The sequence below is a fragment of the Biomphalaria glabrata genome, chromosome 14, assembly GCF_947242115.1.
Source record: "Biomphalaria glabrata chromosome 14, xgBioGlab47.1, whole genome shotgun sequence".
NCBI classification, from domain to species: domain Eukaryota; kingdom Metazoa; phylum Mollusca; class Gastropoda; family Planorbidae; genus Biomphalaria; species Biomphalaria glabrata.
Window position 1 is genome coordinate 4,845,146 of NC_074724.1, and position 22,836 is coordinate 4,867,981.

Consider the following 22,836-nt stretch of genomic DNA (forward strand, 5'->3'; position numbering starts at 1 on the left):
AGATGAATTTCTTGACAGATTTGAGCAGCTCAAAACCAACAAAACTATTCTAGCATTCTTAGTACACCATCTCAACAAATATAGTAACGAAATCCACATTAATCTATTTGGAATTGATACTGGATCTCTAGAAATGCAATAGATCGATTTAAAAAGTAAAACTTTATCGGGTGGAAAATTGACAGAGTTGAAAAGTAAGTTGGAAGTGTTGGAGGTCCAGAAATGTATGTAATGCTGCAAAAGTGGACAGCTTTAAAAGGAATGCGCGAGTTGATTCGGCGAATGGAGTAATCTTCCAGATTGCTACAGTGGAGTGATGACTATCTATGAATCGACATATTCCTGCAAGCCTTTGTTCTCTTGCATGAATATAATTAAAAGTAAAGTAAGAAGCCCACTAACAATTGAAAATATGGGCCGTGTTTGAAACTAAAAGCAACAAATTATGAGCCAAAATGTATCCAAACTTTCTAAAACCCATGCAAAGCCAATGCTAACATTAAATTTGTTTGCTCTTTTGTTTGTTATTGAAGTACAAGTTAGTGTTGTAAGTAAATGTCTAAGTTCTTTAGTTGTTACCGAATTAAAATATAATTATCTAATAATGATATATATATATATATATATATATATATATATATATATATATATATATATATATATATATATATATATATATATATATATATTATCTTATTTATTGTGAAAAACACTACTTATATGAATTATTTTTTTTCTTTTTTAAAAAATTCATTGTGTTAGAACTATTTATAGCTGGCAAGAAAAAACTTTGTGGCTCTTTGAGAACTTCGAAATTTTGTAAATTGTCATTTTTGGCTCTTCCGACTCAAAAGGTTGCCGACCCCTGGCCTAGCCTATGTTTTTGTTTATTTATTTATTTTTATTATTTTTTTTTTTTTTTAGTGTGTGGGGTGTTATAAATTTGACATTTTGTATGAATCTTTTTTTTTTTGGGATTCAAATTGTTTACTGACTAAACTAGATCTATATATTTAAAAAATAAAGGAAATATCAATATCAATTTTCTAGATCTAATATTTATATTGTCTAAGAGCCTATGAGGCAACAATCACTGCTGATTTGGGGGAGGGGATTTTTCTTGGTAAATGGGTTTTACCGGTGACAGTGACAAGCAGCTAAAATTGGCATCAAGATATAGATCTAGAATCTAGATCTATATATTTATCACGAAGTTGATAACTTTGTTATTGTAAGTCATAAAGTTGGTTAAAATTTATTTTTTAACTAGATCTAGAATCTTAGATCTAAAAATGTATCAGTTTATTGTATTTTCTAGATCTAGATTCTAATTAAACTAATTACTACTATATTACTAGATGAGTAGACAGTCACACTGTACTCTGTAGTCTGTACTACTGGTTAACTCATAATAACTGTAGATCTTCAAATAAAATCCATTTCTAATAGATCTACTATCACTATCACTGAGTATCAGTATCAAATTTAATCTACTATAATCTAGACTAGAATCTAGATTAGATTCTAGAATGTCTAGATTATTCTAGCTAGATATATCACTATATATAGATCTAGTAGATTCTTATATCTGAACACCTACTTTCGGGAACTAGATTCTATGTCAAATTTTTTTATTTTTTTTTATTTTGTGAAGGTTTAATTTACAAAAAAATGAAAGCAGATTCTTATTCTTCAACCAAAAGGACAATAAAAAATAGCTGTGTTGCTTTGTATTACCACCCATAGTCAAGATTTTATTTTAAAATAAAATGGGTCACTTCATGCTCCTATATTGAACGCAGTTTTTAGGCTTTCTTGAATCCTCACTTGGACAGTATTTATAGACAATGGGAGCTTAACCCCATTTACACCCCTGGCCATGACAACCTTTGATGGTAGAATCCTGAAAAATATCTTATATGCTGAGCTTGTGGAAGGAGTCAGACCCAAGGGCCACCCAAGACTAACATAGAGAGATGTCTGCAAGCGAGACATGACAGCCACAGGCATCAGCGAAAGTCGAAAGTATGTGGGAAAACATAGCCAAAGATCGGAGTGCATGGAGACAGACTGTGCGTGCTGGGACAACCCTTGCTGAGAACAAAAGAATTGAAGCGGCCTTAATCAAGAGGGAAAAATAGAAAGCTGCCCTGAATCAGAGGCATACACATGTATGAATTGTGGCAAAGTCTGCCGTTCTAGAATTGGCTTGATTAGCCACACCAGATTCTGCCATGTCTCAAGATTAAGCCAAAACCAGTGACTCATTTGGGTGCATCCATTAAATTGCCTTTCGAGACAAAAGGAGCCATATACTTGGACAGTGAGCACCGTCATTGAACACCACTATATAGTTGCTAATAAATTATATCTGTGTTACTTTAAATTTTTTTTAGATTGTATTAAAAGAAGATTCACTTTTGCAATATGTATTTATAGTCTATTTCCTCATATACTCTCTCTCTCTCTCTCTCTCTCTCTCTATATATATATATATATATATATATAGTAGTGTATATAGTACTATAGTATATAGTAGTGTCACAAACTATCAAACAGGCAGTGGAGGAAAGGGGGAGAGAGTCATGAAAAGAATTATAAGCATCTATGGGAGGGAGGGGATGTTAAGGTGTCACAAAACGAACACCCATATTATGAAAACAAGAAGAGGGTCCTTGGATGGGAATTAAAAGATAGACAGAGATAAAATACATGTAGCCAATAATGTAGCGTAGTTGAAAATATCATGTTTATTAAATTATTATTAATTTATAGATCTATAATCTATATAGATTTATTTCTGTCTGTTTCTACACATAGATTACATATGTATATAAATAAATAAACTATATATACATATGTAATCTATGTGTAGAAACAGACAGAAATAAATCTATATAGATTATAGATCTATAAATTAATAATAATTTAATAAACATGATATTTTCAACTACGCTACATTATTGGCTACATGTATTTTATCTCTGTCTATCTTTTAATTCCCATCCAAGGACCCTCTTCTTGTTTTCATAATATGGGTGTTCGTTTTGTGACACCTTAACATCCCCTCCCTCCCATAGATGCTTATAATTCTTTTCATGACTCTCTCCCCCTTTCCTCCACTGCCTGTTTGATAGTTTGTGACACTACACGCTTATTGTATACCTCTCCTCACCGCCAGCTCATCTGGCGTGATCATCTGCAGTGGGCATGGTCTCTGGCTTCAAATTAGCAGCCCGCACTTTTTCTTTCATTCATAAATTATATATTATAGATATCTCGATCTAGCTAGGTCATGTTTATTTATTGAAAAAATCATAGATTTATTAATCCCAATAACACTCATCATACGATCATCGTCTGTTATTGTCTGATTCATACTGATTCTAAATTCTACTCATCTAGATTCCTAGATCTAGATCTATATATTATATAATATAATATAGACTAAATCAATAATCTATATGACTATATTAAATTTATTTATTTTATATTATAATATTTACATGTAGATGGATAGATTTATGAACAATTTTAAAAATCTACTACAACAAAATATGTATAATAGATTGAATGTTCTTAAAATTAATTTTCATAAGCAAAACATTTAGCAGTCCCGCTTTGAGCTCATGGCTGGCATAACATAATTGAGTATTTCTTTTCTTTATTATTTTATGCATTTCATTTTGGTAAAAGCTTAACAATATTCTATAGACTTCTAGATATTCAAGTAAATGATGATTGTTTTTTTTCAAGAGTTGAAACACATTGTATTTGTCAAAATTGTTAGAATTAAGTTAATTTATAATAATTATTGTAGTGTTTTTTTTTACTTTACTTTTATTTTATAATCTTGCTTCTCTGATATCTTTAAAATTAATTCTATTTTAAGAATATGAATGCCTATATATATAGATTTAGAATAGAATATTCAATCCTGTTTTTTTTATTTCAGATAAAGCTTTTTCAAGATGTATGTGTGCATCGCAATAGTGTACATGTTGCTGTTCATTGACTTATTAGGTAACTGAGATTACATTTAAAGGGAAACTCTGAAGGTTTTGACAATTTTTTATATGTGTTTTGAGTTACAGAAAATGTATATATTATTCTATTTATTTTATTTTCAATAATAACTTAGTAATTGGTGTTTTTATGCGCATCCAAACTGGTCAGATTTTCACCAGGCTTCTATGTAATGTCACACAAACCTATTATTCCTATTAATTTAATCTGATACAATTGGTTACATTTAGATTTGCTTTCAGTATTGAAGTAACGTATGCCTAACCTAATAAACAAAATCTCAGAGTTTGTTTTTTTGTTGTTTTTTTTTAGATGTCAAGGATTTACTGTCTATTTTATTAAATGTAAATGTTTCAAAGAATTTAAATAAAAAATGGTAAAATGTTAACCATTGCAACTTTTTTATGCAGAATTTAAATATGTCAATAACTCAAATTTGAAAAACCACTGGAGTTTCCCTTTATTTTCTATACTAAATAGTTGTACTCAGGATGAAATTTAAACAAGAATAGTGAGTATATTGAAATTCAAGTTTATTTTGTTAGTTGGATAATAAGTAATGAGCGTGTTCAGTCAACAGCACTATGATTAACTTACGTGACTTTTCTTCATATTAAACTTGTTATGTTTTGTTTTTTAAATAAGAGGTTTCATTTTTAATTTTATCTGATAATGTGTTGTCAATAAAAATAATATTTTTTTTTTTTTAAATCAGATTGCAGTTATCAAAAAATAATTACACAGTAAATCAAAGAGTGATAATAATAACATTATAAAGTTGTTTACCTTTCTTTCACATTCAAATTGAGTTTTGAAGTTTGCAAAAAAAAAAAACTTTTTAAAAAGCATTTTCCTCTCATTTTGTAAACTACAGTAGTGCTAGCATAGTAATCAAATTGTAAAAATAGTTTAAGAGCTAGCTATTCTTAAAAAGGTAGCTTACATATTATTTTTATAAAAAAGAAAGACAGAAGTATATATATATGAGTTTCAAAAGTAATTCAAATTATATTGATAGTTTTTAACTGGACTTATGAAATAGTTATGGGATTAAAAGTAAAATTAATTTGCGTTGTGAGTGTAATCATACATTTGGTGTAAAGTGTGATTACAAAAGTGAAAAGCTGAAAACCATCATTTTTTATTATTGTTTATTAAGTTTTGTAAATTAAAGTCTATGATTTTTGTAATTCTACCTTGACTAAGCTTTTTAAATTTCATCATGTAAACTAATCACCTTTTGAAAGTAAATGAATAATAAATGTTTATTGTTTTGTTTTGTTTGACATGTTTTGGATGTTCCTTCAGAAGTTAAGGTTATTATATCCTAGCCCTTACCTCATGCAGGACTGCAGGGGATGGTAGCAGGCAGGGTTCAACCCTGGGACCAGTTCCAATCACATGTATACCACACAAGCAGGCGGCCATTTGCAATCTTTCTATCTTTGTCAATGCCTTAATTAAGAAAACAATGTGTACATTAATATAGTGATGATGATAAACAGATTTTTTTTAACTTGCATGTATTTAGCATTGTAAACTTACAGTCTTCTCGTCAATATTTTTTCAGCAGAATCCACAATGTCACCAACCTTAACCCTAGATAAAGTGGAGTTTTTTAAAAACTGTGAACTATGGTCACCAATTTTCATAGATAAACTTTTGTGCTTTGGTGGAAAAGTGAGTTTTTTAATGTCTTCATCAGAGATAGGTGAAGCTGTGCACATCACTGTCACTTCTGCTGATTCCAAAATAACCAATATGGTAAGATGTGAGAAAATAGATTTATGTGTTAATGTGTAATATTTTTCTTAACCTTAATTTAATATAATCTTGTAGGAATCTCTCTTGTTCAATTACTTGTTTGAATAGCTGCCAGCTTTTTATTAACATAGAAGATCATTATGATAAATTTAAGTGAAACTGTTTATTTACATTTCAACTTCAAATTATTTTTCCTTCATTTTCTTTTAGTGAAAGTAAAAGATTAAGAAAAACAAATATAATGTCAAAAAAATAAAATAGAATGATGTTGTTTAATCAAATGTACTGTTGAAACATTGTGTCACTTTAACTTTCAGTGTCAGAGTAGTACCTTGAAGGCATGCATTTTGTGGAAATTTTGTTAACAATCCATTTTATAAGTTTAATTCAGTCAAGCATATGATAACTATTTCATAAAATATATATACTTGTGCCAAAACATTTTATACTTCTCATGGTGGATCACTGAGATTCGAATCAAAACCCCATAGTTCTACAAATTATCAGTAATGCATTTCCTGTATCTTTGATATGAAAATCAAGACTTGAACTGTTGCTTCAAGTTTTACATACAAAATGAAGTTTTGATAAATGTAGTACCGTAATGATTCTTTGTAATTAAATTGACTTTAAAATTTTGTTTATTTCAGTCAGCCCACATCGCTTTTGATGATTGTCGGGAACTATCACTTAAAACAAAAGTGTTGGAAGAAATAGTTTGTGCATGTACGTCTAAAGTTGGCAATAAATCTTTCACATATCTATGTGCCATGACATTCAACACATCTTACAGTGGATCTATAATTAATGCATTTTTAGAGTACCTGAATGGAAGTCATGCAAAAGACGTTCTTCTGAAGTTACCAGCAATCAACAAAGAAGAATGTAATTCTTTTTTAAAATATTTTTTTGGTTCGGAACTTATACACTTTTTTTTTTTAATGTAAAGTAGTTTCCAGCTTTAAAGTTCTCCTTTCAAACTGTGATCTTTATGGCAAATGATGCAAAGATCATCTGTTTCTTTGGCCCAAGGTTAACAAGGGTGTCATGTGGCCAACAAAACCACCAACCTCCTTTACTTTTCTCCACCCATTAGAGCTGGGTGGACTCACATGCCTTAAAGATCCTAAAATTAAAAATCCCAGTCTTCACTAGACTCAAACTCGGGACCTCTGGTTCAGAATGTAAAGTGCTTTACCACTCAGCTACCCCATCTCTTTTCCAACTTTGACACATAATAATATTTGTTTTTTTTTTTACATACAGGAATTTGTTTTAGCATTTATAGTGTGTATTTAGGATGTATAGTAAAATAAAGTTCCCCTCTTAGACCTATATAGTGGTCTATAGGGCAGATGATGTAAAGGTCATCTGATTCTGTGGCCTACGGTTAACGAGGGTGTCATGTGGCCAGCACAACGACCAACCGCCTTTACTTTTCCCCCAACTATTGTCAGGTACCCATTAGAGATGGGTGGACTTAAAGGCGCCCAAGGATCCCCAAATAAAAATCCCAGTCTTCACCAGGATTCGAACCCGGGACCCCCGGTTCAGAAGCCAAGTGCTTTACCGCTCAGCCACCGCGCCTCTAGGATGTATACTAGCAGCTTTTAATTGTTTTAGGATCCATTTAGTTTAGTAAAAACACATTTGAAACATGTTACAAATTATTTGTTAAAAATATATGATTAATTCTACTAAAAATGAATAATTCTTTGTGAAAAATTTATGGTGCTATACAAAATGAAACAGGGTGGAAGACAGGCACTAACCATGAGATATATCAATTGTATGAAGACCCACGGATAGTGACTGAAATAAAAAAAAAAACAGACTATGTTGGGCAGGTCACCTTGAAAGAATGTCAGATAATAGAGGAGTGAAAATTGTATACAAGCAAAAACTTAAATGCAGGCGACCCAAAGGCAGATCTCAAATGCGATGGATTGATGATGTGGAGGCAGATCTGCAACAGCTTGGGGTTAGGGCTGGGAGACGAAAGGCCCGGGAGAGATATTATTGTAGGGATGTGTTGAAGCAGGCCACAGCCCTCCATTGGCTGTAGCGCCACTGGGAAGGATGGATAGATAAGATTAATTTTCCAAATGCTTTTCCAGCAAAAGGGGGCATGATGGGTGAGAGGTAAATCATAAATCCTTTATATTCTCATAAAATTTTTTTTTCCTTTTCCTGAGTTTGAATAATTTACTTTAACTTGACAGGCAGAGATGGTAATGTGATTTTTCCCTTTTTCTTACACTGGGATGAGATGTGTGGCTGAATGGTATAAACCTTTAACTAGTGAGCTCAGATTGTGTTAGTCTCTTTTTCCTCTATGCAACGAGGTTTTCATTGACCGAAATTGTCTAACGCCATTAGTAAAGACAGTTGGCTGGTTTATAACCTGCTTTATTATTTTTTACATTAGGTAGCATGTTATCAAAGCCAGATGCTTTGCCTACCTATTCTTCTCTGATTATGTCTTCCATATTCTTTATCCAGTGTTTCCCCTGTGTCTAGATCAGTGTGTTAAGAGCTTGTGTCTGTTCTAAATCTATTAGGCATTCATATTCTTAAAATAGAATTAATTTTAAAGATATCAGAGAAGCAAGATTATTAAAAAAAAAAAAAGATAAGTAAAAAAAACAAAAAAACTACAATAATTATTATAAATTAACTTGTAACAATTTTGACAGATACAATGTGTTTCAATTCTTGAAAAAAAACAATCATCATTTACTTGAATATCTAGAAGTCTATAGAATATTGTTAAGCTTATACCAAAATGAAATGCATAAAATAATAAAGAAAAGAATTACTCAATTAGTGTTATGCCAGCCATGAGCTCAAAGCGGGACTGCTAAATGTTTTGCTTATGAAAATTAATTTTAAGAACATTCAATCTATTATACATATTTTGTTGTAGTAGATTTTTAAAATTGTTCATGAATCTATCCATCTACATGTAAATATTATAATATAAAATAAATAAATTTAATATAGTCATATAGATTATTGATTATATCTAGTCTATATTATATTATATAATATATAGATCTAGATCTAGGAATCTAGATGAGTAGAATTTAGAATCAGTATGAATCAGACAATAACAGACAATGATTGTATGATGAGTATTATTGGGATTTAAAAGACAATGTTTTTGTGACTGTTTTAAATACTGATTGCCAAGATTTAGAGTTTCAACATTAATTTTCTCCATCTATATAATAAAAATAATGATATTAGCCTGTGGCTAAAATCTCTTATTTACATCACCTTCATATTTTCTTTATAGAAAAAATGGGTCTTCTTAAAAGAGGCCACTATTCAATCATATTAATAATTATAGCGTTTATATAGTGCTACTTTCATGCTTACAGCATGCTCAGAGCACTATGGTCCAATCTCATATGTGGACCAGTGGGGGGAGGGGGGTATCTGAGAGAAGGTTTTCTGTGCTGCCTTTAGGCAATAATATGTAATATGGTTGAATACTTGTCAGACTGGTAGCATTCTGAAAACTGACTCATTGTTAAAACTGATCTCTTTTTTGTAACTACATTTTAAGGGAGGGTTGCCTGGTCAGATGGTATTCTCTTCAGACTATCATCGAATTCAAATAATGTTTATATTGGTTTATATTGATTCTAAATCTTTTTCCTACCTGGCTAAAAGCCATCTTCCACTTTGGCTTGTCTTGTAGCCTTTGAGATAATAAGGCAACGCAGTCTAAAAAATTTAAAGTTCTTGAATTATTGTCCTGACTTTGTATGAGCTTCTTTTGTGATCCTAGAAGCACTATATAATGTAATAAGAAATCTGTTATGTTCAAATTGAATAAAATTACATTTTTCCACATCACCTTTTTAGATTTGGAGGCACTTAGGCTTAGCATTAAAGTGCTTGACTTCCAACCAGGTGTCCTGGGTTCAAATCTTGGTGAAGACTGGGATTTTTAATTTTGGCATCTTTGGGTGCTTCTGAGTCCACCCAGCTTTAATGGGTACCTGACATTAGTCATTGAAAATAAAAGCAGTTGGTCATTGTGCTGGCCACATGACACCCTCTTTAACCATAGTCCACAGAAATAGATGACCTTTACATTATCTGTCCTATAGACCTCAAGGTCTGAAAGGGGAACATTTTAGATTTATGCCATCAAAGAGGTTTAATATTTCCATTTTTCAATAAACTCAATCTTTCGGGGTCGTTTTTCCTTGTTGAAGAAGGTAGTTTGTTCAAACCTGTTTTATAGGAAGCACTTTTTTTTAAGATGATTGATTTTATATAACTGTTTCATTTTTTAAAATTTCCTTTTGGTTTTTCTGTAAGTTAATTTTTAATGCTTGGTTATCATTCCTAAGCATTTTTAATACCTATTATAAAACTGCTTATTAGCAAGATCGTAATAAAGTATTCAAAGATCATTCAGCAACTTAAAACACAGATTAAAGAATTAATGATTTGAGAATATTGTGTGCAATCTACCAAAATGGAGCTAGTTGAAAAAGACTCATTAAAAAAAACACGAAATTCATCAAGTTTCGTAGATACATGAACCAAGTATATATCAGCTCTTCCAATAATATATTACAATCAATGTATTTTATAATTTTCATTGCAATTATTGATCTAAAAATGTAAATTTCTTTGTTTTTTAATAGCTACTTCCTTACCAGAATCTGATATTCCGACAAAACAAAAACTGGAAAATTCAGGTACCTATAAAATTAATATTAACAAAAGTATGTTATGATGGCCCATGGAATGGTACTGCAGTGTTTTCTTGAAACAACTTCAATAATCTTTAAATTTTAAATTCTGGGGCTAAAATCAACTGATTAGTTATGATTCACAGTAGTATTATTGGCTGTAAGTTTAATAACTAAATAATCAATACTACACAAGTGGCTACACTAACTACAAATGCTTTGTAGTACTCTACCGCGCTGCTGTACTAAACACTACTATTCTCTCTGTCTACTCCTGGACTTGTACAGCTACATTCTCAAGGACTCACATTGTACCTTACTACCTTGGTGTCCTGATATGAACTCCCCTATCTTACACACTGTCTCTCTGGTCGACAAAGGCTCTTGATCACATGACCATAACATGAGTCATATTTATATGTACTAGTAGTACTGTCCCTTGTCCATTGACAGCCATTGACCTGTATGATTTGCCTAATTGACTCTATTGCTTTGCCACTTGGCTTAGAACAATAGTAATTAAGTGGCCCCATGTTCACCTAGTAGTTAAGTGGTGTCATGTTCACCAGGTAACTAAGGGACCCCCATATTCACATGATGGTCTTGTGAGAAATAACCTGCATCAGAGTAAAGCTTTCATTCTGAGAACTTAAGAAATTTGGAGCTGGTGAAGTTATTTGGGTTCAACTACATGAGATATTGATTGCACTTTCACCCAAATATATAACATTAACAATTATCAGACATCATTTTGAGCAGGTTAGACTTGACTTGAGATTACCCTCAAGTTTTGAGTAATATATTTCGTTCTCCTCTATAATTTCAACCCATCAGGTTCAGCCTGGTATTCAAAAGTTATTCCACTTCAATTGCCATATTCTTTGTGTTTTTAAAATACTATATATATGTTGTTAATTTTTTCAAACTTTTTTTTTTTTGTAGATACCTGGAAATATGTTAGCATTGGTTTATTTTTGCTTCTGGCTGCTGTTATTGTAATTTTCATCATTTGCTTTATATACCAACGGAGGTAATTTTATAGCAAGCATTAAATTATTAATTAATTTTAAATTGAGCATGAATCTTAATTATTTATTATAGGCTAACACATCAATAAGAAATTTAGTCTGTAAAGTATTTTTCACCCAAAAAAAAAGCCTTACACTAATACAAAGGTTTCTTAGTTGTTTACTTTGCTTTTATTTGATATAAACTCTCTTTTATTTTTCACAGAACAAGCAAAAAGGAAGTAAGTCTAGCTGTTTCATTGTCTTTGTAGTGTCTTTTTTATCTTTTTTATTACTTGAAAAGGATGTTACTATATTGGTCTATATAAGCTTGAATATAAGTTTGAGGTTTGAAATTAAAGTTCCCCTCACCTAGATAAATTGCCCTGACTAGGCTAATAAGTTCCATCCAGTATTGATGACAATCTTTGTAACCATTTCTTATGAAAACCTTACTGGCTGGCTGCCTGGTCGTGCAGCATGTACAGTGGACTGTTATTCAGATTTCTTTACCCTGCCTGCTGCCATCCCCCATCGTCCTGCAGGAGGTTTGGATTAGAAAGTAAATTATCTTCAACTCAAAAGGAACATCCAAAACATGTAAAACATTTTACAAAAAAATAATAGCATATGTAATGCAATAGTTTTTATCACTTAGTACATTGTCTGCAAATTTTTAACTTGGTACTATCTAAATATCTAGGAAAAATAGATACTAATACAAGTACTATTTTATGGTTTCTTAGATATAAAATTATGGCTTTTATATAGCTTATAGCATGCTCAGTGGGCTGTGGTCCAATCTCATTTGTGGACCAGTGGGTGGAAGGTGTATCTGGGAGAAGGTTTTCCATGCTGCCTTTAACCAAACCAAGTTTAATTGTACATGGCCTCTTGACAACTATTTTAGCTTTGCAGAATTTATTTAAACTACTCAGAAACAGTTGATACATTATCTTTGAATATTTTTCTTTTAAGAATAAATGGATTAATTAAATGTATTTGTTGATTTAATGATAAATTAGGATGTGCTAATTTTTAAAAAAAGACAATATTTCCAAGTACATTCATTATCATTGGAAAAATATCATTGATAATTTAACTAATTTTGTCCAACTTTTCATTTCAGATTGAGAAATGGCAAAAGCTATCTATAGTTAGGTAAACAACATTTATTACATTTTTTTTATTATTTTTTTTTATATTGGCAATAAATAATTAATTACTTGAGATTTAAGCACACTCTTCCTTGTTTGTGAAAGAAATGTAAACAATGTAATTCTCAGTATGATGGTACTTTTATTAACCTTAATAGGATCAAGTTTTTTGTACTTTTAGAAATATGATCATCTTTATCAGAGGTTTTACTTTTTTTTTTGGTTGTTCTTTTTTAGAAAGGATAAACTTACCAAACTAAAGAAGGAGGTATGTTTTTGACTTTACATAAGTTGGATAATTTTTATTTTTAAAAGCAATATTATTTAGGTTTATCTTTGTTTTAGGGGCATTCTTTCAGATAGCCCAAACTTCAGGCCTTTTCATTAACAAATTTTGCATGGGTCTTTTATAAATAGTTGGTCAATTGGTGTCCTATGGATCTGTTTCTTTTTCCTGACTTAATGACATATATTTATATTCACAAAACTGATAACATTTTCCTTTCAAGGAAAACTTAATTACAGTTTAATAACTCATTAAGAATGTATAGTACTTCACTTGAAATTTGAAGTATTGTTTCATTCCAGTTCTAATCTACTGGCCCTTTTGCTCCTCTTTATTGTACTTAAACTCCAATAATGATAGAAGCATATGACCCTTGAAATTTGTACTGTTTAAAATCTTTTTTTTTTCTTTATTACTGACATTACCTTCTTATCTTGAAACATAAGCTAATGTCAGGAAAGAAAAAAAAATTCTATTACCACAGTTGTCCAATGCTGAAGAGTATAATTAATAAATTAATAGCATTAAAAAATGAAATGATTACATATGTATATTTTTTTTGTTTTTAACAGCGTTGTTGTCCCAATTGTCAAAAAGAAAAGTAAGTTGTTGTTTTTTAGTCTTTTCATTTAACTTCTTATACAAATATTCATCTTCCAGGCATCTACAATTAACCCTTTCTTATAGTAAGAAGAATTAGACACATGATCATCGTAAGATCATCTTCATGTTAAGAAAGACATCTTGCAACAGGCTATTTTAGGTACAATGCATCAACAAAACAATGTTTGAGAGTTGGGATAAATCCACCATTCTGACATAGATTGTGAAAGTTGAGAAGAAGAATTTTTTTTGAAATGTCTTCTTTTAAATGTTTATAGTCAACAATGTTGCAAATGCTTATGGAGAAAATAGTTTACAATTTATAGGTCCTACCTAGAAACAACACCTCTTGGATTGGTGGTTCTCTCAAAGTGCTTGTGGCAATTTCAAAAACGGAATATGAGGTAAATTCCCCATAGTCTCTAAGCCTCGAGCTGTGAGTGGTTCCTTTTTGCAGAGGATGTGTGCTATGTAAATGCCAAAGAAAGTCTGGATAGGTTTTTTGTCAGTGGCATGGAGGATCCCTCAGACAGGGCTGGGGGTGACGAGCGCTCAGTCTACACCTGTCTGTCGGAAGAAATCCTTTCTGGTATTAAACATGATAATTGCACATATGGCCCCAATTCCCTACTAGACTACATCAAAGGTCTCTTCTGGAGAATGCAGTTTTTAAAAACATGATCATAATTCTCTGATTACACTCCACATGGCAAATTTCACTAGTCCCAATTTTTAACTTCAGACACATGTTGTCTCATTCTGTTGTTGGTTAATATTCAAACCTGAATACGTTTTTTTTTGTCCCTTGAAAAGTAAATTTGTCACCCTGTCCTTTGACAGTGACATCCATTATGAGAAATGCTGCTTTTTGTGATCCAGTCTTGTTAACTGTATTTCAAGTCCATATAGAGATTTTAAAAAATCATCAGTATTTTTTTATTAACGCTCTATTAGGCATTTATTTATCATTGTCGAATTACTCATATTAACTGGCACAGTATTAAATTTTTTTTTAATTTTAAGTAGAAAATTCATCAATTGAAAAGAAGAGACATTCAATTAGAGTTTTAAACATGTATGCCCCTAGATGCACTTAACATTGTTTAAAGTTAAAAACTTCTCTATCTTCTCTTCTCTTATAAGTTACATATATTTCTTCAATAGAGAAGAAAATAATGCTGTACACATCTAGATCTACTTCTAATAGAAAGATTGTTATCAAAAGTCAATCTAGCTAATAATTTCTAATGAGCTATGAAACTCTTTTAGTCTAGAGCTAGATTTGTACAAAAATATAAATCTATAAGCTAATCAACAAACTGAAAACACTGGCTGAAATGGCAGGGGGCTGCCTCAGGGTTTCTGTACTTATCTGGTTTTTGAAATCTTATTTATATTAGAAAATATTTTGTTTAGCTATTTATGGCGAATTGATAAATTTAAATTTTAACTACAATTTATTGTTTGTTTTTTTTTGTTTTTTTTTAAGGGCTACCCTAGAATCACATAATGAGGTATGTGTAATATTTTTAAAATCATTTATGTTCAAAAACTCATTACCATTAATCTCTTTTCATACAAAGTAAAACTTTCAATGATAAGCTAGTGCTGTGGGTTGAGTTGACAAGTAAAATTACCCACCATTTGAATGAGAATAATGAGAAATAGAAAATCGTTCAATATTTTATTTTTCTGCTAATGAGTTGAAGGAGATTGTAAATCAGGCATCTAAAAAAAAAATTCTTAAATATTAGTTATATATACATGTGATTGGTTATTTCTAGTTCTATATTCAGGAGAGTTAAGCAAATGAAGATAGAACCAGTCTTGTACTTCAATATATAAAAATATATAAAATTATCAAATTTATTTTCTATAGAGTATATTTAGCTACTAGGAGGGGGGGGGTGGCTGAGTGGTAAAGCGCTTGGCTTCGAACAGGAGGTCCCAGGTTTTGAATCCTGGTGAAGACTGGGATTTTTAATTTCAGGATCTTTGGGCGCCTCTGAGTCCACCCAGCTCTAATGGGTAACTGACATTAGTTTGGGGGAAAAGTAAAGGCAATTGGTCATTGTGCTGGCCACATGACACCCTCGCTAACCATTGGCCACAGAAACTGATGACCTTTACATCATCTGCCCTATAGACCACAAAGTCTGAAAGGGGAACTTTACTTTTTTATATTTAGCTACTAATTTTTTTTTTCTTAATTATTATTACAGTCAGAACAATTTCTAGACCCTATACAAGATGCCAGAGCTAGGTAAGATTTTGTAAAAACAATATGCTTCTTTTCTTATTAAAAAAATAGTTTATACAACAGCAAATATGTTCAGTCTGAAGATTTATTTTTACCTTTTGTTACAGATATCTGAACTCAATGTTGACACATTCAGATGCTCTACAAGAACTTGGTCATGCAGATGACAGTTCAGACTCTGATAGTCTTGAAATTCCTATGCAAGCACTAAAAGTACGAATGTAGGCCCTTTTAGCATTAAAAAGACAAATATAGTCATCAACTGAGGCCATTATTACAGAAATGAAATTGACATTATTGATAATCATTTGTAAATGTCACAACGTGTGTTGTGGTGCCGGGGATTTTACTTGAATTAAAATAGTTGAATAAATGACGATCTAGGATTCACAATAAAAGATTCTTTGTTAAAACACAACTCTGGAACTTTATTTAAATATAAAACGTAAGTACAGCTTATGTACAAGTTACAGATCAGCAAGCACAAAAAATATTACAAAGGCTTTTAAATTAGAGCTCTTAGGAAACGTGACTGTATACTAGGACATTCTTTCATCGACTCTCGTTCTTTCTACTCTCGTCAATTCTCTGGCGCTAACTCTTTTAAAAAATGTCTTTATTTATTTTCAAATCAACCAATAGATTTGCAACATCGTAATTACGTCTCGGGTAAAACCTGAGGTGCTGTCAAGGGTCTAGATTTGTGAGGTAATTCCTGAGGCTCAGTCAAGGGTTTATATTTCTATTTACACACAAGCTTTTAAATTTGAAATATACAAATAAATCTATAATGGCATCTGTGACAGTAAAATTGTCATTAAATTACAGTGGAGTTTATTTAATTTCAAGTGCCAGGTAGAAGGGAGTGAGCTCGAACTAAGAGTTGAAAATAAAAAGATAATATAAATATTCTACATAATTACTTTAAATTTTAGAGAAGTTCTAAAATGTGTTGGTATTTCATATTTTATGCTTGGTCATAGTTTTTCAATATCATTGACAAAGTTTTGCCAGAATACAACAGCTTTGTGTGACAGTTTTTTAGTTTCATATTGTGTCCTTCAGCAATGACTTTTTTGTTTAAATTGTAAGAAATGTTTTTGTATTCTTCTAGAAAAAAAAATGTAGTGATGTAATGATACCATACTTATTAGAAATTTAGAACATTGCAATATAGCAAGTGATGGTGATAACAACATAGTGCAATGTTGTCTGTATGTGAAAGAGAGGTTAAGTGGAATAGTCAGTCAGCTAGTTTTTGTCCCTCACTAGGCACACCCATCATGACACACCCATTGATGCTGATAAAACATACTATATGCCAATTTTAAAAATTGATTAATAGCTAGTATGTTGAAGGTTTGACTGCTGGCTTGTTATGGTGTACAGGAAAATTGTTGATTATTCAAATTTTGACTTGCAAATAGCTGACTTTGAATTAGTAATTTTTTAAAGTAAGAAAAAAAAATTACATTGAAAAGAATTTGAATTTAATGAAACTTCTACTTATGTGAGTTAGAATTATCTGGATTCCACTGTACTTTATTTGATTTCATTTTTTTTTTCTATTATGTTCTATTAAAGTCTAAACAGTTGCTAAATAATTACATGTAGGAACATAGTAAAATGTATTCATATTCTTTGATATTTCTTTAACATTTTACTTAAGAATATAGCAGTCTTCAATTTTAAAAAAACTTAATGGGATATTTAATCTCAGACAAAAATATTTTTTGTACACTGATGTTATAGTCCTTCAGTTGTATTTTGTTTTAATTCTGTATAATCCTTTTTAAGATAAGTAGATTTGCATCAAAGTTTTTTGTCCACACACCAATAAACTTGGTTTTAACTTATGCCAAGAAATGAGGGGCAACTTTAAAATGTTCGTTTGTTTGTAAAAAGTTTTACATGTTTCAGATGCTCCTTCAGCGTTGATAATTTACTTCCTAGTCCAAACCCCCTTGAAGAGGACGGGGGATGGGAGTAGTCAGGGGTTGATGGTCCAGTGTGCTAACCGCATGACCCTTTCATGTCACATGCTGCTTCATTGCATCACAAATCTTCATAGACTGTAGGTACTATAGTGGGCAGCAAAATTTTTAAATACAGATTTTACAGTTACAGGTTAAACTTGTAACAACTGACTTGTCAGAAAACAGTGTCCGCTGACTTTATAACAATAAAAATACTTATTTGGTGAATAGGTTACTAGATCTTCTAATGTTTCAAATTCTTTTCATGCAAAAGGAATTATTACTTTGTATATATACTTAGCATTACGATCTATGTAAAGACTGATTATTTTGGTGGAATGAATACTTGGCAGTATAACCTTCTGCATAATAATGATAAATTTGAACCTTGAAATCTAATCTTGTTGATTCTTATCTTTGTGAACAAATCAATATGAGGCATTCACAACTTCAAAAAATATTTTCGATATTAAAGATTTTAAAATGTGCAATGTATTTTTTATAATTATCCATGTATTGAAATAATAACAGTAGTTTTTCAGTTATTTTTTTTTAAATCAGATTGCAATTTTTTTTTAATTTTTAACTAGGACATTTTTTTATCTTCATTAATCAATGTCACATATAGACATCTTTTTAACAAGACCTGTTAATAACCACAAAAATCTTTTGATCACTTTTCTCTTTTTTTTTTTCTCAAATCTTAAGGGCACAAATAATTGTTGACCTCTGAGACAAAAAAGCAATGCTGCCAACAAATTTTTAATATTTTCATTATTGTAAAAATGGATAGCCATTCACTTAGCTAATGATATGACTAAGACTTGACTATGTTTTGTAAATAGTATAGTGCACCGCCATCTAAAAAGTTGACCACTGGATCATTTAGGAGAACTATTTTGTCCAACAAAACTGCCATATTTTAATTAAATCTTCACAGCAAACATCAGAGATTTTCATACATTTTCAAACATTTTTAAAATGGATAATACAGATTATTATTATTATTAATATTTATAATAATCCATCCAAAAATTAACCAGTAAGCTAATCATTTAGTACCAATTAAATCCTGTAATTTTCATATAAATTGCAGTAAATTGTGGTTCTTTCCCTGAAATAAGCTTTGTTTTGTTTTTTTTTATTATTATTTTCCTACTGCTTGTTATTAATATTTTTACAATTGTTTATCTTTAAATGTGTGTAGCTGAACAAAATTGGATGCGTTTTAATTTGTTTTGTTTGTTTGGCGTCTATAAATCTTTTCATCTAGGTATCAGAAACTATATTCATCTCCATTGAATGCGTTAATGAATGTTTCAAGATATGTTAATAAAAATTATTTCTACTTTCCAATGTATACACCTATAAACGGCCACTGTTATTAGTTCTGTGTGGTCCGTTAATTGTTTTAGATCTAAAAAAAAATGTTCTTGAAAATCGATTGCTTGTTCTGTTTAGATCTTAAAAGTATAAACATAGGTAAAATAAAAAAAAAGATTTAAAGTCGGATTTCATTTTTGGAGCTTGCAACTTTAACACTTTATATTTTATTATATATTTTATTATATATTTTTCTTTTTTTTTTAATTTTATTTTCAAATGAGCACATCTATTATAGTAGTTAAGGCATTACAAGTTGTCTTCGTTTACAAATTTTAGGCAGAATTTAAATTGGCCATTGGCCTCCTTCAGTCATAGAACTATATAAAATATGGTTCATCTCAGAGCACACTTCCTCATGAGGCTGTGGAGCCCTATTTTGGAGAGACACTCCCGTCCACAGATAGCGCACGTTAAGGTGGCTTTTGCTTCGGTGGTAGAGGAGCTGGCCGTTTTTCGGATTTTATGTTTTTCTTCCTGAGCTGAGACCCATGTCCTTTCACTGTCCATAGCTTTCTTGGCGACCAGTTTTTCTTGTGCCAGTCGCGAGTTGTCCATAGAGGATGACTTTCGGGATGCGCTTGTCCTCCATCTGGCGAACATGTCCAAGCCAGCGCAAACGGCGTTGTCTGAGGGCTGTAAAGATTTAAATTATAATTGTGCTTTTTTTGTGTGTAAAAAAAATAGGTGCCGGTACTTAGTGACGGATTACCTAACTTTTAACTACTAATAAATAATAATAAAAGTCAAAATACAAAAAAAAATATTTTTTTCCCCACATTGAAAAAGGTGCCGGAACGCCGTACCGTCACAAAATAAGGACTGATTATGTTTATTGGCCAGGGAAAGATTTACTCTACTCCTTTAAGGAACAAAGTTATAAGTATAATAATAACACTATAGGATGTCATTTGGATCAAGAAAACCTTTCCCCTAGGTTTTGACTACCAAGAGGGATCGAGTACAAAACTCGACTCGAGCTGTTCTGTGTTGTGTTTGCTGAGTACTTACAGGCAGCACGGGAACCTTTTCCCAGATACCCTCTTTCCCCAAGGGTCCATAAAAGAGATTGGGCCAGGCATACACATTTCCTACAGTACCACTGCACTAAGAACACAATTGGTCAAAAAACAATATGGGAAATTTTTTTTTTGGTCAAATGCCTAATTGTCTAGTAGAGTTGTTCGTCGCACTTAGAACTCTAGGCCAGCAAAAGCGAATAAGAGCACCCTTCTGTCAGGGTTGTGTTAAAGCCTTAGCTCGTTTGCCCGGGCCCCTGACATTCAACAGACACCTTCGTGCTTACAATAAATAATTGACTCACTGTTAACAATGTAATTGTTTAATGACAAGAATATAAGTAATAATGACAACTGATAGAGTAACGACATTGAGTCTAAAATATTATAATATTGTGGTTATAGTAATTAGACAATAATTCTTCACCTTGCTATCACACCACTCAACACAATAGTACGTTCAACACTGGCCCACTGCCGATAACAAACTTCAATGTAATCTTGATAATCCCATAACTAACTCCATGTAGAGACATAAGAAAAGACAAATTGGAAGTTCTAGTCCCAAAACACTAAGGCAGCGAAACAACTGCGAAATGCAGTAATGCCTTAAATACTCACCCTAAACAGGGGAACACAGAAGAATTTCAAACACACGTTACACCAGCATAATAACAAAACCACTTCATAAGCTTACAAGCAATGCAACCAAGAAAGTGCGTTCAAAAATTGTGCACTTAATAAACATTGGTGCTAGAATGCCATAACCTACGCACCGACACCTTCCACCGGCCTGAATTGGGCAGCGAGTTCCTCCTTCCCGCCACCCTGTCTGACGGGGGATGAGACTCGGTGTTTGATTTTGCATTCACTTCCAGTGGACACGGACACTCCGGACTCGCGGGCTAGAGACGCGGACGATGGCGCACCACCGGAAACACACGTCATTTTACTATAATCTTCCAGGCTAACCGTGCGGGACACGCCATTTATGTAACGGCCTCTTGAGGGACGGCGCCTGGACGTTGACAGATCGCTGCGGGAGCTCTTTTACATCCCCGCACAGTGCAATGAGAATACTCTCGTACCCTCTTAGGCCTTCCCGCGGGAGTCTTGTTTCGCCACCCATTTGGCCTAGTCGTCCCCTCTCACGACCGTTTCCAGCCGGGCGCCAAGATGAGGCAAGGCAGCAAGCCCGGGAATGCCTAGTGTCTAACAATACTGAAGTAACGTCTGCAATTTATAATATAAGAAGCTAATTCGGTTTGTCTCAAAGAAAGTTGTTTTGTACAATACAAGAAATATATTTATATATGTTTTTTTTTTACTTGTGATGTAATTATATTTTATAAAAGATTACCAGAGTAATTCTACAAATGATCTAACTTATGATAGTTACTTTTTCTGCATGCATTAATTGTCAAGATATCCGTTAGATTTTAGAAGTAACATTATGAAGGCTAAAGATGTCTATTATTTCATAGAACTACAATGTACTGAATTTTAATACAGGGTTTTCATTGTATATAAAATACTGAAGGGTTGTTGTGAATATTGCAAGACGCATTATCTCTGTTTGGCATCTGCTTCAAAATTGCATTGCCATGTAATCTTGAGCCGTCCTTTCTTCCTCTTCCCTTGGGGGTTCCTGTCTCAGTAGTCTCCAGAGGGTCTGTCTACGCTGTCAAACGCTTTCACATAGTTGTCATATGCATATTGGGTTGGTTACTTGTTCTATGTTTCTCTTTTATGCGCTGGTTCCCAAGTATTGGGTAAGTTAAGTTTTACTGTGACTTTTCTACCTTATTTTGTAGCACCAAATCGGTTATCAGTATAATCATGCTGAGTGCCAGTCGCAAGGAAATTCATTTTGTTCTTGTTCAGGGACTCAGGCTTGGCACTCTGTGGAAGTCAAACACAAATTCATTCCTATTTGAATCTAATTATAGAAATAGTATGCCTAAATAAAATACTAACTCGTGCTGAAAATAAGCTCATTTTTTTCAACAGTTTTGTTCAACAAATGACGAGCAACACATTAAACTCATAAACTGAGGTTCGCTGGATTTGAAAACTTTGTTATATTGCTCGTTTTGCTAAGCTATTTAAAAAAAAAAAGATTTTTTTTTGCGAAACAGGAAGATTTATTGTTTTCTTTGTTTTACTAATAAAGCCTCTGCAGAGTCCAGCCACTGATGGAGCCGCATAAGCCCATAAGTCGCAATAAGCTACATAACCACACAATTTTGAAATAATATTTCATCACTAACCAAAACAAAAAAAAAGTCTTTTTGTGTCAAATAAGTTTTAAATAATTTTATTTTTAGATGCAATCGATTTTCAAACAACACCATAACACTAAAGTTTAGTTTTGTTTTGCTTTTTTAAGAGGCCACTAAAACGCATTCTGCTTTGGGATTTAAAAAAAATTGTTTGAATAGTAGCAAGATTTGTAATTGTTCATGAATGTTCTTAAATTACTTTTCAGATATTATCTTATATAATACAGACGTTACTTCAAAAAAGAAGATGATTACGTCCTACGCGTCATGCATTTAGTCATGCATATTAACCAATGACTTAAATTCAGCCAAGTCACTGGTTTTCCTGGCTATATATTGCTCGTGAAGTCGACTTGGT

General features: G+C 31.9%; 1 protein-coding gene across 2 annotated transcripts; it reads left to right on the forward strand.

Moving 5' to 3' along the window:
- Window positions 1-1,103: 1,103 nt before the first annotated feature.
- LOC106074040 (uncharacterized) lies at window positions 1,104-19,306 on the forward strand. Of its 2 annotated transcripts, none has more exons than XM_056010503.1 (13): window positions 1,104-1,231; window positions 3,956-4,023; window positions 5,597-5,790; window positions 6,441-6,675; window positions 10,458-10,511; window positions 11,448-11,535; window positions 11,739-11,754; window positions 12,642-12,673; window positions 12,907-12,937; window positions 13,528-13,556; window positions 15,048-15,072; window positions 15,781-15,821; window positions 15,926-19,306. In XM_056010503.1, exons 2-13 carry the CDS (start codon window positions 3,972-3,974, stop codon window positions 16,041-16,043), a joined length of 915 nt encoding a protein of 304 aa, XP_055866478.1. In that variant the 5' UTR covers window positions 1,104-1,231; window positions 3,956-3,971; the 3' UTR covers window positions 16,044-19,306. The 2 variants fall into 2 exon arrangements, with proteins under 2 accessions (XP_055866478.1, XP_055866479.1); XM_056010504.1 differs by having other exon boundaries at window positions 5,600-5,790.
- Window positions 19,307-22,836: the final 3,530 nt, after the last annotated feature.